The following is a 17,828-nucleotide window of genomic DNA, read 5'->3' as shown; positions in this document are numbered from 1 at the left end:
GTTATTTTTAATTTTCTTTTTCTGCTAAATTTGGGTTGCTTAGAAAAAAATATGACCTCTATTTTTAGTGAACTATTTTTTTGTTTATTATTTATTTGGAGTATCCAGGTTACTTGGGCTTGCTTGGGCTCATTTTTAGTGACCTCTTAAAAAATGTAAAAGAAAAAAAAAATAGACACAACAAAGCTGTGACAGTTTTCTTGATATTATAACTCTTAAAGTTTAAAATAATTTTTGTATGAATTATTATGAATTATTTTTATGTTTGTTTATTTATTTATTTATCATTTTTTTTTTAAACAGCTTTGCACAAGAGAACTTTATATACATTTAATTTGTGCATAAAGAAAAAAGAATATTTAAAGTTTGTTATTTTTAGATAATCAATTTATTTAATGATTTTTTTGTTGTTTTTTTTTTTTTGAGTTTATAATCACTAATTAACTTAAATTTATTATCCAGTGATTACTCGTACTTGTGTTTGATATCTTTCCAAAGTTTCTGTAAGAAAAAAAGAATTATTATTTAATAAATAAAATAAATAAAGCTCAAGATGTGAAAAAAATATTTAACTTTTAATTATAAACATTAATTCAAGTATTAAATTAATTGTGGGGACAATTGTCAACATTAAAAAGGTATTTTGTATTTTAATTAAAATTATATTACAAATAAATAAATAACATACCCCTTTGTTGTAAGTCTCGAAGATGTAATCAGTTGTAACATCAACTCCACGTTCAAAGAGGAACGTACCAGCCATAATGGTTAGAAGAAATGTTGATGTTCTTTTGAAGAAAACATTGTAAAGTGTTGTTTGAAGTGCCATTTCGATACACTATTAATACTCCTAAACAACAAATAAATTTTATATTATTAATAATATTGTTTAATTATATTATAATTTATTTTATTATTTCATTGATTTATTAAACTCACCTTACTTACGTAAACTCACAAATTCACATACACAAAATTGTAAATTAATTTTTGTGTGTGAGCTTGTAAGTTGTATCCATGTGATAAACACACATGCACAATAAATAAACGCCATCTTGTTAAATGTTTTGTCGACTGAAGGTAAAAACACATGAAATAGCAAAAATAAAATAATAAACAAAAAAAATTGTTAACTTCAATTGGCGGGATAAAATCATTAACAAATCAGGACAAAAAATTGCAACCTGATTGTCGTTTGTTTATAATTCATGATAAATTTTGCAACTAATTATTTAACAACAAATAAATTTACCCTGACATTGTTTAATTTCTAACAAAATAAATAATGAATAAACAAAAATTAAAAGTATCCCATGAGGTTAATTTTATATTTATTTATAAAAATTGTATAACAATAATTAATTATTGAAAAGATAATAATTGTTTTTTTTCAAAATTATTTCAATAGGTTTTAGATAAAAAAAATGATACTGAAAAATTTGGAAAACGTGAACGAGAAAATGATTTTAATGAAAGTTATGAAATACCAGATGACATAATATTTAATGATTCAGATTTTGAAGAAGATATGGTTTTAAAAAAAAAACCAAAATTAACAGGTAAACAAAGATAAAAATTATCATTATTATCCCAATAAAAAAATGAAATAAAAAACATTATTTATGTTATTTTAGTTGTGGCAAATAAAATTGACAATACTATGTCATCATTAACGAAAACAACGTCACCAAAGGAACCAAAAAAATTAACAAATTCATGTGAATACATTGATCAAAATGACAGTGTTCTTATTGCTGGTTTATTATCATCATTTTCTGACTCTGATTCAGACAGTGCAACATCATCAAATATTCCAAAAAAAACAATTTCAAAAATAAGCACAAAAACAATTGATTCTGGAATAATAACAAATGAATTTGACACAATAAATGATGATGATGATTTAATATTTGATTTTGATGACTTGGAAGATGAAAAAAAATATAATCTTAATTTAGAAAACTTGATACGTGTTAAAGTATTAAAAATTGAAGAAAAAAGATCAGAAACAATATTAACTGTTGAAGATAAAATAACAAAATCATCAGCAACTGTAATATGTTCTGGTGCATGGTACAGATTAAAAACATCAATAAATGAATATGTTACAATAAAAGCTAAAAGAAAAATTAATTCAACTGATTGGATAATTGATAATGATTATGGTATTTGTATAACACAACCAGATATACTTGTTAATGGTACAACTGTTGTTAATTCATTATTTTGTCCAAGAGAAGGTGTATTATCATCAAAATTTGGTGATTATAATGCATTACCAAATTTAGAAGTGAGTATGACACCATTAACACTTGGTTCATTAATTCATAAATTATTACAAACAGCATTAGTTCAAAAAATATTTGAAGTAAGTGATTTAAATAAATTATTTGATGATATATTAAAAGAACCATCAACAATAATAATGCTTTATGCATCAAATTTAACACATGCAAAAATTAAATCACTAGCAAATGAATATATTTTGATGACACATAAATTTATGTATCGTTATGTAAAAGGAAAAAATCTTGATGATAAAAAAGATGATAATTTTAATGGTAAAATAATTGATGTTAAAGATATTGAAGAAAGTGTTTATTTACCATTGCTAGGAGTAAAAGGTAAAATTGATGCAACTGTTGAAGTTAAATTACATAATAATTATAAAAAAATAATGCCATTAGAAATAAAAACAGGTAAAACAACATTTTATCAATCACACAAAGGACAGTTATATCTTTATTGTTTAATGCTTAATATATTAGGTACAAAAGTTGATGGTGGTTTGTTGCTTTATATCAAAGATAATATAATGAAAGAATTTAAATCAACTAAAAAAGATGAAAAAGAGCTATTGCTATCTAGAAACACAATGGCATATTATTTATCAACAATACCTGATAATTTAAATGACAATGATAATGATAAATTAAAATCAATGAAGTTACCAAATCCAATTTATCATGAAAAACGTTGTAGTAATTGTGCATATAATACTGTTTGTACAGCATTTGCTGATAGAGATGATGATTTATATTTATCTGAACATCATCCAATTGCAAAGCTAAAAAATGTATTATTACAACATTTAACTGATGATCATATTAATTATGTTATTAAATGGATATCATTGATAGAAATTGAAGAAGCACATAATCGTAATATTGAATTGTCACGTTGTATATGGAACACCACACCAATATCACGTGAAAAAAAAGGTCTTTGTATAAGTAATTTAAAAGTAATTAATATTGAAAAATATCATGGTAGAATGATACATCATTTTGTACGTTCATATGAATCACTTGAACCAAATCATTCAACCTTTCCAATTGATAATTTTTCTAATGTATTTAATGAAGATGATTATGTTTCAATAAGTACAAATACTAGATTACATTTAACATCTGGAAAAATAATATTTATCAATAATAATGAAATGAAAATTAGTCTTGATAAAGACCTTACAAAATGGAATTCATCAAGTGTATTTCATATTGATTTATATCCATATATCAATAGAAATAGTAGAACAGTTGGTACAATTGCAACATTATTAACTGACAATGATATTACAAATAAATTAAGAAATATTATTATTGATAAATTACCAGCAACATTTAATACAAATTTAACAAATGTATATTACAGTAATGAAGCTAAAGCAATACGTTCAAATTTAAATCAAGTACAAGATGATGCATTAAAAACACTATTAAAAGCTGATGATTATTTATTAATAAAAGGAATGCCTGGAACTGGTAAAACACATTTAATTATTGCAATTATTGAGATGTTAATGTTAATGGGAAAAACAGTACTTGTTACAGCTTATACACATTCTGCTGTTAATAATATACTGTTAAAGTTGTTAGATAAAAAAATTGATTTTCTAAGAATTGGTGCATCATCAAGAATACATCCATTGATGATTGATCATAGTGATGATACGTTAATTAAAAGTTGTGATAGTCCTGAGATGTTAGATGCTAAAATAAATAAAGCTAAAATTATTGGTATAACATGTTTAACAGCTGGTCATGCATTATTAACAAAAAAAGTATTTGATTATTGTATTATTGATGAATGTAGTCAAGCATTACAGCCAGTTTTATTAAAACCATTATTTAATGCAATGAAATTTGTACTAATTGGAGATCCTGAACAACTGTCACCAATTGTTTTAAGTCCATTAGCCAGAAAATGTGGAATGAGAGAAGATATTTTTAGTCGTCTTGATACTCCAAATAATACAAAAATCCTAAGTCTTCAATATCGTATGAATTATCCAATAATGACACTTGCTAATGAATTGACATATGATGGAAAACTTTGTGCTGGTAATGAGACAGTATCAAATGCAACTTATAATTTGACTGATAAAAGTATTATAAATAAATCTGAAAAATGGCTACGGTTAACATTATCAAATGAATTAAATGAATCAGTTATTATGCTAAATACTGGACCAACTCATCTAGCTGCTATGAATAAATTATTAAATAAAAATGATGATAATGTAATAATAAATAATGATGATGATGATGATAATGATAGTGATCATTTTGGTTGTTCAAATATTTGTGAAGCATCAATTGTTAAAAAATTAGTTGATACTTTGATTTTATCAGGTGTTAAAATTGATGACATTGGAATAATATCACCATATCGTGCACAAACATGTCTATTAAAACAAACAATTAAATATGATGTTGAAATTAATACAGTTGATCAGTATCAAGGAAGAGATAAATCTATTATAATATTTACATTTGGTAAAAGTGTTACAACATATTCAAATAAAATGCCAACAAGTATTTATGAAGTTCTTGAAGATCATAAACGTATTAATGTTGCATTAACACGTGCAAAACATAAATTAATTGTCATTGCTGATATATTGTCAATTGAAAGATTTACACCAGCTAAAAAAATGATTGATTATCTTGATAAAAATAATAAAATTATGCATTTAAAAAATGAAACTGATGAATTTTCATGGACCAATGTCATGGCTGATATTGAAGATTTAAAAAAATAATTAAAATAATTTTTTTTTGTCATTTTTCCATTGGCATGAAATGGATTTTTTTTTCTTTATATTTTTGTACTTTTTGTAATGATTATCTATCCTTTAATAAATTTATTTAACATACTTGTTTTTAAATTATTTAAATAAATTAAATATCAAAAATTAAAAAAGAAATTTTATATATTTTATTTTTGCTTTTGATAAAAACAAAAAAAAAATAATTATATTAGTAAATGTTACATGAAAATTTAAGTATCAAATGATAAGAAAATATTATTGATTTAGTTTGACTGCTGGTCTTTGGTTTGCAAAAAAATTAAAATGAACAAATTAAATATTTTGTTTTGGCACTGTCACATAAACAAATTATTTTTTTAATCATTCACACAACAGCCAGCATTTTAATTGTGAAAATAAGTGAATGATAAAAATACTGAAAATTTTGATTAAAATTAAACAATAGTAAATTGTATTTATACAGTTTATTTTAATCTTAAAAGTTTAATTAATGTTATATTTTTTTTTTTTTTCATTTCTTTGTTATTTTATTCATTTTTTTTTTTTGTTTTTTCAAACATTTTATCTCACATATAAATATTTCTATTCAAGGGATTTTTTTTTTAGTTGATCAACCAATACTGTACACTAGATATCTGCCGGATTTAATTGTTTTTATTGATTTTTTGATATTTCATTTGTTTTTCATTGATTTATCTTTTATTATTTTTTGTATTTAAAAAAGTGTTTATCGGTAAACAGTATGACAAATTATTTAAACTTCTGTTTACTTTTTTTTTTGTTTTAAATTTATACATGTTTTTTTTTTTATTGAATTTTAGTTACCAATAAACAAATCATATTTTTGACGGTAGGCATCATGGTGAGAATGGCTAATCATTTGATTATTCAGATAATTCTCGTCTTTTTTCAGCATGTTTTTTTGTAAATTCTTCGGCATTTTTCATATATTTTTTTTTATCTTTCAAAAATTCTTCAGCTAGATCTGCTCGAAGTGGATGATCTGGTTCTGGATCATTTACCAATGCAATCAATGCTTCAATGACTAAATAAAACATTAAAAAAAATATATAATTTACAAAAGAAAATAAATAAATTATTTAAAGTAATTATTAATGATTATTACCTTGATCTGTTTTTGTTGCTGGTTTCCAATTTTCAGCTGTTATAATTGGAAGACATACTTGTCCTTTTTCATCAATATTTGGATGATAAATTTTTGTTTTAAAAGTAATCCTTGGTGGCTTGAATGGATATTCAGCTGGAAAATTAATTTCAATACGGAATGCACCTTTGTTGTATGGTGGATTGTCCTGTAAATAATTAACAATCAATTAATCAATTTTTTTTTATTAAAAAATAAAAACAAAAGAACTAAAAAAGTTATGCAACTAACCGGTAATATCAGTCCTTGCCAGTTGAGAATATTTGTTTCATCAACTTGAATATTTGTGAAATGTTTCATAGCAGATGCACGAAGATCACCAAGTTCCTGTAAATTCATTTTAAAATATAGTTACCATGTTGATAATAAAAAAAAAAAAAAAAAAGATAAATAAATTTAACAAAGGCAAGAATTATTTTGATGACTCAGAAACTTTTTTTTTCTTTTAAATGCACAATGAAAAAACTTGATAATTTTTCTTTAAACATTACCTATTAATAATAGTTAAATTTTCTTTAAATAATTACACGTATATTGTTAAATAAAAAAATGATAATAATTTTAATTCAATTACCTTTTGCAAACGTCTTGTTGCTGCCATTTTGTACAATAATCCAAAATTTTTAAAAGAATCAATGTCCAACTATTCTTTATTTATATTTAAATAAATATTGTTGTTATTTTTTTTTTTTTTAATAACTTTGATAATATGTGTCAACTGAATAGGAAAAAAAAAAAAAATATCCGGCTGCTGTTCTGATGCCTCAGAGGAATGTCCGGCTCTCGAAGTCTCGATGACGAAGGCAATTTATGAGGTCAAATAATTCTTAACCAAGTTTTTTTTTATGAAATGTTATTATTGAAAAAAAAATATATATTTTATTTACAGTTGTTGTATTTAACTTGAAATTAATTATTTATCGGTAATTACACTGTAAGGATTATCAAGTCTTAAGCAAAAATTAATCACTATTACAATTGATTACAATTATCACAATCAGCGGTTACAAGACGCCATGATGCTGTATGTATTTATAAATGGTTGTAAATGATGGCCACTTAATCGAGTGACGCTGCAGTTCACTTCCATGGATTCCTGAATAACTTTAAGGCAGGTTTACAAAAAAGCATCTTTAATATTTTCATGTAAACTGTAAAGTGTAAAGACAAATGAAAATATTTATATTGTATTTATCGTATTTATAACGGCTGCTGCCTGAGAGCTGAGTGTCTGCTACTCTTAATAACAATTAACAACAAATAAGAACGTACAACAACGTATAACAAACACTGTTTGATTATATACTGAAAAACATTTATAATTTCAATAAATTATCATCAACTATTAAATAGTAGTATTAAATATATGAGTTTTATACAGTTTCCTATCTATGTAAGTATTGTATTCGAAAAACATCAAGTTATTCTTTTGTTTACTTTTTTTTCGTGTCTTAATTTCTAATTTGCGAATTCGTTTTTTAATTTTAGATTGAAACTAATATTTTCGGTATACGATGGAAAGTGCCATTGCCAAAAAGTTACCAGCTATTGTCGATTTTTTTCGAGATCAACTTGAAGAACTTGACCTAGTCAAAATGGGTTCATATCCTGGATCTGATAATTTATTTACAGCACTTGGATATATCAAACCGAATAAATTACGTGAAAAAAATTTAAAGTTAAAAATTCTTGCGTATATATATCGGAATAAACAATTTATCAAATATGAAATCGAGCAAGTTCAGAGAAACCCAAATTATATAGTGTCATTAGATAATTATAAAATATTGGATTATGACTTTGCCTTACGCTGTGCGTCATTAAGGGAATTAGAAGGCAAAAAGGACGATTTAATCATCAATAAGATTCACGAAGAGTTAAGATCTCTTCCGAATTATCGTGAGAAGAATATCGATTGCGTGACAAAATTTTTCAATGTCCACAAAAAAAAAATCTTTGAAGAAATGAGGCAACGCATGGCCGCTTCACCTCATGCTTTGGAAGAGGTAAATAAAGTTTACAATTGTTTTAGTAATGCTCGCTTGTAATTAAATTTACTCAATAAATTAATTACTACTGACAAATGGCTAAGGAATGGATGTGATTTACCTATTAATTTCTTTGGCTAAATTAATCCTTTAAAAATTAACAGATAAGCTACGTCCATTCCTTAGCCATTTGTCAATAGCTCACTAAATTGATTTATAAAACAGATTTTAATCATTTTTTGAATTTTATTTAGCTTTCTATTGATGACGATGAAGCAACAACATCAACACATATACCATCGTCACCATCATCACCGGCAAGACGTAGACCAACATTAAAACCACTGTTACCAGCACCAACAGCATCTCCTTCACATTCACCAGTTTCAACAACACCACTCATAAGCAGACCACAACCACCTGAAAGCCGTATATACAAAGAAGCACGTCGTAAGCTGCATCCAGTAGCACTTGAATCAAAATTCATGATGTTTATGATATTTACGTTTTTAAATTTTATTACATGCATTTTTTTTTTTTTTTTTTGTTATAAAAACGCTGGTGAATAAAATAACTTTTGAGTACAGCAGTCGGTAACGTCGCTATAAAATAGAATTTAAATAATAATAGCAAACAAAAAGTTCAACAAAAAAAAATAAATAAACAAATAAATAAAAACATAAACAATTTAAAAATTTAGTAAACAAATAAGTAAATAAACAAAACTCTTATACTGTCACTGGGTTAGTAGAATAAATAAATAAATAAATAAACAAAATAGATTTAATAATTTATTATATTTTTTTATTCGTAAATTTCATCAAAAAGATATAATTTATAATATAAATCAATATATTTAAATATCAATTTGGCATATTTGTACAATATTTATAATTAATATATATATTTTTAATAATAATATAATAATAATATTGAGTTTATCCTTTTTTTAAAAAAAGAAAAAATATCTTGAAAATAAAATAACAACCATTGATTAACATTTAATCAAGAATATTAAAAAATTTAAAAATATAAACAAAAAAAAAATAAAATACTTAATGAGGTATTTTTAATTTAATAAAAAAAAAAAAATAATAATAATAACATAATTAATTGTACAAGTAATTTGCCATAATGAAATATTTTTTTTAATATGACTCGTTGTTTTTTTTTTTCCAATTCCATAAATAATTTATGAAAAAAATAATTAAATTATTTAAAATTTTTTTTAAAATACTGTTTTTATAAAATTTATATAAATTCGTAAATATTTTTGTTAATTATTAATTAAAAAAAAAAGAAAAAAAAAATAAGTTTTGTTCATTAATTTACATCACAAATGCTTTTAAAAAATAGCAAGTTATAAAAATAAACTTCTGAGCATTGCCTGCAATCATTTGAAGGAATGTTAATTATTAATAATTATGTAATTTAAGTCATCATGTCCACAATGACGTTGGCAATATTCCTTCAACAGTACTGACTGCAGGTGTCAGTGTTTCATCTTTTAAAAATTCTAAAGGCATATCAACAATTTGTCCTCTCAAACCAGTCAACATTTCCTTGGCTGCATCTGGATCAGTTATTCCTAAACCAGGTTTTTTTTGATATATTTTTAGTTCAGCAAAACTTTTAACTTTATCAGATGGTATACATTGAAATATATCTTCAAATATTTGTGTATTTTTTTGACTTCTTTTACGCCAAATATCTTCATAAAATGTTTTTTTAATTGGATCTTGTATATCAATTTTTTCTTTACTCCATATTAAACCAAGATGTTCACGAAATAATTGTCGTCTTAATGAACCAGCAAATTTACCACTTGGATAATTATTTAAATTCATTTTACCATCATCAAATTCTAAATCATGTATAATAATACCAATTTCTGAATCTCTTGTTGCAATCATACTTCTATCATTAATATTTGCTGAACCACAAATAATTGTTTTATCATCAATAATCATTAATTTACTATGTACATAAATAAGTTCAGTAACTAGTGTACCATTTAACATATCATGTGTACGTAATCCATGAAATGTTATATAATCACTTGGATTTTTAATACCAGATTCAATTAAACGATTTATAATTGCATCTTTACCACGTGATATTGATGCATAATTCCAGTGTGTTATTGCATGTAATGTTGTACCAGTTGGTCCACCAATTTCACCCTCAAAACCAGGTAATAATGGCATTATAATAAATACACGAAATACTGAACCTTCACGATGTGCACGTAATATACGTTTTAATAATGTTTCACCAATTCTATTTTTAACTGGATGACGTTCCATTGTTGCTAGTGTTATAAAAAATTGATTTTCAATATAAATATATTTTTCCGAATTTGTTATTGCATCAATATATGCTTGATGTATACTTTCTTCAATAACATCAGATTCTAATAAACCAGCAGACCATGAACTTATTGATCTCAATATTTGACATTTAACATTATAAAATTTTTCATTTAAAAAAATTTTATCCATAAAATTTGTAAAATTATTATTATAACATTTTGGTAATAAAAATGGATAACTCATATGTAATTTAGCTTTTTCAACTTTAATTGCATTCCAACGTTGTATAAAATGTCGAGCAATATCACGAGCTGATGAACCTTGTACAACAATTCCCATATCATGCCATGGCATTCTTGGTGTTGTTGATCTATCAACTAAATCTTGATATGGTTGTTCTAATTTATAAAAATCTTTAACAACAAAATTTGTATAATCTTTACCAAGCCATAATTTTGCAGCACCAGGTAAACCAGATAATATATCAGCATTATTTTTTAATACTTCTTCAACATCAATTGGTTCTGTTATATTAAAATTATTACGATTATTATATCCTGCATTATCAATTTCATCTTCATCATCACTACTACTTATTTCATTATTACTATAAACCATATTTATAAATTCTTGTCTTTTTATTTTAACATTTTGTTTAACTTTATCAACTGTTGTTCTTGCCATGTCAAATATATTTTTTTTTTGTGGATCTGGTGTATTACATTTTAAATGTTCAATCTCTTGTGATGATGATGATGGTGATAAAAATCTAGGATTATCATAGCCACAACTTGTTGATTGTTGTATTGATACTTGTTGTTGATTTTGTTGTTGCTGCTGTTGTTGTTGTTGATGTTGAAATGATTGTTGTGGTTGTTCATATTGTTCAAATTGTTCATCTTGTTGTTGTTGTTGTAATATAATTTTTTTAACTGGTGTTGAATTAATTGTTGATTTAATTTTTGGAAGTGGTAATACAGGTATACATTTTGTTGTTGCCATTGCAATTGTATTTGTTGCAATAGCAAGTGGTAAAAAAACATTTTTATCAACTAATTTTTTACCACCTTTTTTACTACTTGATGTTGTTACTTTACCTCTTGTTGGAATATATATACTTGATTGATGAACAGATCCTAAATCAGTTAAACGATGTTCATTTGTATCCCAACGACCATAACAAAGATCAATACCACCAATAAATGCAATTGATTGATCAATAACAACAATTTTTTCATGATGAGCCCATAAAAATATTCCAACTCTTGCATGATCTGGATGTCTCAATACTTTTATATTTTCTGGACATTTTTCAACTAATTTTTGTTTACTATAAAATGAATTAATACCAAGTGCAAGTTCAACTTCTTTATATATCATAATAAATACTTTAACACCTTCTTGTGCTTTACGTAAAAGTATTTTATCAAGACGCCAATAATCACCATTTATTATTGGACGTTTCATATATATTTCTGGTGATAACCACCAATCAGCAATAAATATTTCTTCTTTAGCTGCTTCAAGAACATCAGCAACTGCTGACATATAATTAGCACCATCAACAAACCAACTTGCTGATGTTGATGAACGATATGGAGCAAATGAACCATGTGGATTTGATTGAATAAAATATTTACCTGAAAATAATTTAATAAATATTATTATTTTAATATAAAAAAATTATAAAAATTAACTTTTTCAATCAATATGTTTACTTTTTTTTATTTTTATAAGATTGTTTGTATTAAAAATTAAATACTTGTCATTAATTTATATACTGTCACTTGTTAAAATATAAATATCAAGTTTTTTTTAAATGAATTTTTATGTCTTGATGATAATATTATTTATTCATTTAAAAAAAAAAATATGTTGTATCTAATAATAACAAGAAAATTTAATCGTTAAGTATAGAAATCGAAATTAATATTTATTTACCTCTAGTGATGGCAATATTTTGAATAAATTCAAGCCACTCTTTGGCTTTTCTTCTTGTCCAACATTTAATGACAATATGTCTACTTGAATTTGTTATTTGTAAACCATTTCTCAGCCCAGTTGAATAAATACCAGAGCTAACTTCAAATCCATTATCCATTAATATAACTGATTTAATTTGTCCATTTTTTGGATTAATATATGCAATAAATGTATCTTTAACAACAAGATGTCTTGTATGCCAACTACCACAAAATGATGTACAAAAATAACTACAACGAATACAACACATTCCTTCAATTAAACCACAAAAATTACAACCATGTTTTGAACTTGAACCAGTACGTTTCATAATTAATCCTTCTTTTCCTTTGTCACCAAGATCATTTATAAATGACAAATATGATAATTCAAGAAAACTTATTGTCTCTGAATGATGTTTATATATTGCTATTTTTAAAAGATTATTTAAATAATCTTCCAGTACTTTCATTCTATGTGCAACATGTTCAGATGCAACAAGACCATCTGGTTTATTTGGAAATCTAAAAAATAAATTACACAATTAATAAATTAGTTATTAAAAATTTATTTGTTAATTATAAATTACCTTGGCAATGCACCTTTTTTATTTTTATTTTCACGTAAATTTTCTAAATTTTTTAAACTATTTCTACGTTCTCTATGATTTTTTGTTGGAAATGGAATATGAAGACTTGCACGATATATTTTTAATTGATTATGTAAATATTGTATATGTTTATATCGTTTTTTAACTGTCCATGTAAATGGTCCATGTGTAAATTCAATTGTATATAAATTTGGATTAACTGGATGTGTTGTTACACTTCTTTCATTATTTATTATTTTAACAATAATATCTTCACCCTGTATAAATACATTACGATTTTGATTTTTAAATTTAAGTGGTGGTATATGTACAGCATCAAATGAATTTCCTTTTTTTATATTTTTTATTTTTTCTTCTTGTTGTTTTTGTTGTTGAATATTTTTTTCACTTGAATTTGGAAGATTTATTAGTCCTTCATCAGGAAGTACAGTTACATCTAGTGAATCTGGTACACCAAGTTCATCATCATATTCAGAATCATGTGATAAACCATGGTCGTCATTATTGTCATCAGAGTCAATTGGATTATCATGATCATCATTATTATACATTGTTGTTTATTTTTTAATCTAAACAAGACTTGTCAAGGAAAAAATAAAATATCACACTTTTTTAAATTAATTTTTCTTTAAACTATTCATTTAAATTAATTATTATTTATTATTTTTAAAACAATCGGCATTGTTTTAACTAACTTGTACAACTAAATATGGTATGTTCATTATAAAAAACTTCAACAACCAACTAGTGACTAATATTATCCAATAAAATTATATCTTTAAATATGGTTATAATTTATTTATTAATTTATTTTTTTTATATAAATAACAATGATTTAATTATATATTTAAAATTATTATTATTATTGTTAGCACTCAACAATTAAAAAAATAAACAATATTGCAAAAAATAAACAAAAAATATAATTGTTTAGTTGGATAAATTGATATAAATATATTATTGTTATTAATAAATTAAAAAAAAAATTTTAAGGAAAATAAGTTAACCATGAACAAAGCAAAGCATTAGGAAATTCCATTTGTCATCCTTGAAAATGAGGTCATAATGACGTTTATTAATTAACGACAATGAATAAATATATATTTTTTTTTGATATTTATTTTTTAATTTAAAATTAATTATTTAATGTTTATATATAATTAAATAATTAATATTTATGTATAATAATTATGTTGATTTAAAAAGGATACAAACTTGATGTAATTCAAAACAAATTATTGTTTTTATTATTATTTTGGAGCAAAAATTTTTCTCTTGGTTATTACCGGCATTTGTCGTCACACACACTGATTTTTTTATTTTAAATATATAAAAAATAACACTATAAAAATATTAAATATATAAAATATTATTCACTTAAGTTTAACATTATCACTGAGCATATATATGTCTATATATAAATTTTATTTCTTAGTCTTAGGTTAGATAAACGATGATATGAAATTGTGTTGTTCAGTCTGACAGCTTGTTGCTGCACGTTTATTCATGGAAAAGAAACAAGTGTTTGTAAGCGAAGACAATCGAAATTAACCGAGTATTGTCGATTGGATAATTAAATTATTATTGCTTACGTACACTTGCATATATACATTTTCTTTGAAATTTTATTATCATAATAAAATTTATTTTTTTATCCTTATCAAATTTATCATGTTTACTTTTAATATGTTTTTTTTTTTCTATTTCGTATGAAGAGAAAATTATAATGATCTACTGATTAAAGTACCTATAAAATATGCAACATTTTTTTTTTTTTTTTTTGTATTTTTATGATAATAAATAAAGTACCTAATATTTTTTTTTAAATAAAAAATATATTGTAATAATTTATTGTAACAGTATGGAGATGAAATTCAATTTTTTGATAAGAAAATTAATCAAATAACTCGATATTTAAAAATTTTTTTTTTGATGAAAATTGTGAAAAAATTTCTATAATTAAAAATTCGATTAAAAAATTTATTTTTCGATTAAATAATTAAATATTTGATTAAACAATTCCTTTTGTTATTGAATAACTCAGAATTTAATTAAAAAATTCATATTTGATTAAATAATTAATTTTTGATTAAAAAATTTATTGATTAAATAATTAATTTTCGATTAAATAATTCAGTGTTGGATTAAATAATTCAGTGTTCGATTAAACAATTCAGCATTCAATTAAACAATTCATTTGCAAGTAGTTTTTGTAGTTAAATAGGCAAATAAAATGAGTTTGTGAAGAAAGTTACAAATGTGTCCGAATGATGTCGCATGTTTTTCGTATGTGTTATATTTATGTTTCCACGTTAAAAAGAGGTTCATATTAGTTAACGTTATCGCTTCTCGGCCTTTTGGCTAAGATCAAAGTGTAGTATCTGTTCTTATCAGCTTAATATCTGATACGCTCCTCATTGAGGGGCCAGAATATTAAACTGATTTTTGGAAATAGGTAGATGTCGGGGCTTGCTCTGACTCTACCACGGGTTGATCCGGTATTGCAGTACCACCGGAAACAGCCCACATAACACTATAGAAACACAATAAAACCAATTATTTAATTGAATAGATGAATTGTTTAATTGGATCGATGAATTGTTTAATTAAATCCGATTAATCAAAAATGGAAAAAAAATTTTTTTAATCAGGTCACCTACTTACATGTAATTTACCTGTATTACTTACCTGTAAGTTACCTGTATCTTACCTGTATATTCATAATTTATAGCACCTGCATTCAATCACAGCCACCTGGCTAAGACTAGAGTGTAGTATAGGGCGATAATTGGCTAAATATCGATATTTCTCCATAATTTGTTTTTTAATTTTCACAGACTTTTAATTTCTTCGTTCATTATTCTTTTTCTTTTATTTGTCGTATTCAAATGTTAGTGTACGAGTAAGTCAGTAATTTGTAAAATATAATTCTTTTATTTAATTTAATATGCGATGATAATCATGTAGATCGATCGTACAAGTAGTAGTCATATAAACATTCCTGTGAATCTAAAAAATATAAGTGAATTTTTTTTTTTTCGTTTATTTTGTCGTTTCATTCTTTTTTTTTTTATACATTAATTTGTTTATTGTATTTTGTTTTATTTAATTAAATAATAAATACATTATTAATTGTATTAAATGTATTTTTATTTTCTTAAACGTCACTAAAAAATCAATTAAAAATTGATCTGACAATTTGAGTACTTCTAGAATGTTACAGATACATGGAACATAAAAAAAAAAAAAAGAAAAATTACTATCAATAATATTTAAATAACAATTAAATAAATAGATAAATAAATTGTTATTTAACATTTAAAAATCGGATTACTTGTTGTTTTTTTTTTTCATATTTTATAAATCCAGATTTTTATTTTTAGATATTAATTATTTTAAATATGTTAAATGAATGTCTAGTGAGATAAGCCAGGGTCGTATTTTCAAACTTGCAGCAGCATCAGCAATAGATTTACATTTGAAAAAAAAAAAAAGTTGTATATTTTAATCAATTTTTTCTTACAAATAATTTTATTGTTTTCAAACAACTTTATTGTTAAAGGAAAGTACCAACCATCTTAGCCAACTGGCTAAGATCAGAGTGTAGACCACCATCTCAGCTTACTGGCTTAGATGATAGTGTAGACCATCATTTGAATTTTTTAAATATAAAATTATAAAGTTTTATAAATATATATATTATTATTATAATTTATATATATATATAAATACCTTTTAATAATATTAAAGTTACCCACCATCTCAGCCTACTGGCTTAGATGAGAGTGTATACCATCATTTGAATTTTTTAAATATAAAATTATAAAGATTTATGTATACATTAATTAAAAAATATTAAAGTTACCAACCATCTTAGCCAACTGGCCAAGATTAGAGTGTAGACCATCATCTCAGCCAACTGGCTAAGATCAAAGTGTATATGTTTTGTCCCACCACTGGGAACATACCCTGAAGTTGTAAACCCTTCTTTGTTTGGTTTTCAATAAATATTGTTTTGTCCCACCACTGGAAATATGTTTTGTTATTGTATACTTTCTTTGATTCAATAAATACACTTTATCTGTTCTTATAATTATTTGCATTTTTTAAATTAATTCAGGAGCCTTGTCAGCAAAACTAAATATTGGGGGTTGAAAAAAAAAACAAAATTGACGCAAAATCAGAAAAAAAGGTACACGGGTGATCTTCCCAACTGGAACCATGAGAGATAATAGCACTATCGTAGCAATGTTCCCAACAAATAATTTTTTCATTCAGTAATTCATTTGTCACTTTATCCTTATTTCTCCGTTATTCTCCACAACTTTTCCGTCTACTTTGTAATTTCTTCGTGATTAGTTTTTTTTTTATTTAGACTTTGAATTTCTCCGTCTATATTTTTTCTATTAAAAATGTGTAAATATGTGTTCCATGAAAACATTGACTAGCATCCATAAGTGTCGATTTTTATCAGTATCAGAAAACGTACAACTGTCAACGAATTATCAAATAAAATACTCTTAATTTAATCGAAAAAAAATATTGTTATAATTAAATTTAAAAATAATAAAACAAAGAAATTCACAATTATTTCCAAATAAATCATTTTATATTTTACAAAAAAATATACAAAGAATGCAATGTTGATTATATAGTTTAACTTATTTTCGTCATTTAATTTGCAATAAAATATAAAATCAATTGAAAATATTATATATTATTGCAGAATAAAAATAAA

At 24.1% G+C, this 17,828-nt stretch overlaps 5 protein-coding genes and 1 non-coding gene across 7 annotated transcripts; 3 read left to right on the top strand and 3 right to left on the bottom strand.

Moving 5' to 3' along the window:
* Nucleotides 1–256: 256 nt before the first annotated feature.
* Nucleotides 257–1,022, bottom strand: LOC122858789 (cytochrome b-c1 complex subunit 9). The gene is made up of 3 exons (XM_044161932.1): nucleotides 940–1,022; nucleotides 689–850; nucleotides 257–501 (listed from the first exon to the last, which is right to left on the bottom strand). The coding sequence occupies exons 2-3, from the start codon at nucleotides 827–829 to the stop codon at nucleotides 466–468; spliced, it is 177 nt and encodes a 58-aa protein (XP_044017867.1). The 5' UTR covers nucleotides 830–850; nucleotides 940–1,022; the 3' UTR covers nucleotides 257–465.
* A 117-nt stretch (nucleotides 1,023–1,139) lies between these two features.
* On the top strand, nucleotides 1,140–5,044 carry LOC122859671 (DNA replication ATP-dependent helicase/nuclease DNA2). The gene is made up of 3 exons (XM_044163356.1): nucleotides 1,140–1,318; nucleotides 1,409–1,559; nucleotides 1,635–5,044. The coding sequence occupies exons 1-3, from the start codon at nucleotides 1,286–1,288 to the stop codon at nucleotides 5,042–5,044; spliced, it is 3,594 nt and encodes a 1,197-aa protein (XP_044019291.1). The 5' UTR covers nucleotides 1,140–1,285.
* A 287-nt stretch (nucleotides 5,045–5,331) lies between these two features.
* Nucleotides 5,332–7,244, bottom strand: LOC122858787 (ubiquitin-conjugating enzyme E2 L3-like). Its single transcript, XM_044161931.1, has 4 exons — nucleotides 6,793–7,244; nucleotides 6,450–6,545; nucleotides 6,180–6,366; nucleotides 5,332–6,098 (listed from the first exon to the last, which is right to left on the bottom strand). The coding sequence occupies exons 1-4, from the start codon at nucleotides 6,817–6,819 to the stop codon at nucleotides 5,938–5,940; spliced, it is 471 nt and encodes a 156-aa protein (XP_044017866.1). The 5' UTR covers nucleotides 6,820–7,244; the 3' UTR covers nucleotides 5,332–5,937.
* A 110-nt stretch (nucleotides 7,245–7,354) lies between these two features.
* Nucleotides 7,355–8,819, top strand: LOC122859670. Its single transcript, XM_044163354.1, has 4 exons — nucleotides 7,355–7,611; nucleotides 7,707–8,224; nucleotides 8,461–8,731; nucleotides 8,794–8,819. Exons 2-4 carry the CDS (start codon nucleotides 7,733–7,735, stop codon nucleotides 8,817–8,819), a joined length of 789 nt encoding a protein of 262 aa, XP_044019289.1. The 5' UTR covers nucleotides 7,355–7,611; nucleotides 7,707–7,732.
* Nucleotides 8,820–9,525: 706 nt separating this feature from the next.
* On the bottom strand, nucleotides 9,526–14,081 carry LOC122858786 (phospholipase D1). Of its 2 annotated transcripts, none has more exons than XM_044161929.1 (3): nucleotides 13,070–14,081; nucleotides 12,460–13,004; nucleotides 9,526–12,158 (listed from the first exon to the last, which is right to left on the bottom strand). In XM_044161929.1, exons 1-3 carry the CDS (start codon nucleotides 13,639–13,641, stop codon nucleotides 9,646–9,648), a joined length of 3,630 nt encoding a protein of 1,209 aa, XP_044017864.1. In that variant the 5' UTR covers nucleotides 13,642–14,081; the 3' UTR covers nucleotides 9,526–9,645. The 2 variants fall into 2 exon arrangements, with proteins under 2 accessions (XP_044017864.1, XP_044017865.1); XM_044161930.1 differs by having other exon boundaries at nucleotides 13,083–13,199.
* Nucleotides 14,082–15,431: 1,350 nt separating this feature from the next.
* LOC122859957 lies at nucleotides 15,432–15,622 on the top strand. Its single transcript, XR_006374401.1, has one exon. It is a non-coding gene; the product is annotated as a U2 spliceosomal RNA (small nuclear RNA).
* Nucleotides 15,623–17,828: the final 2,206 nt, after the last annotated feature.

This window comes from Aphidius gifuensis, linkage group LG6, assembly GCF_014905175.1.
Source record: "Aphidius gifuensis isolate YNYX2018 linkage group LG6, ASM1490517v1, whole genome shotgun sequence".
Classification (NCBI taxonomy): Eukaryota; Metazoa; Arthropoda; class Insecta; order Hymenoptera; family Braconidae; genus Aphidius; species Aphidius gifuensis.
Note: the sequence above shows the minus strand (reverse complement) of the source record. Positions and strands in the feature narration are given on the sequence as shown.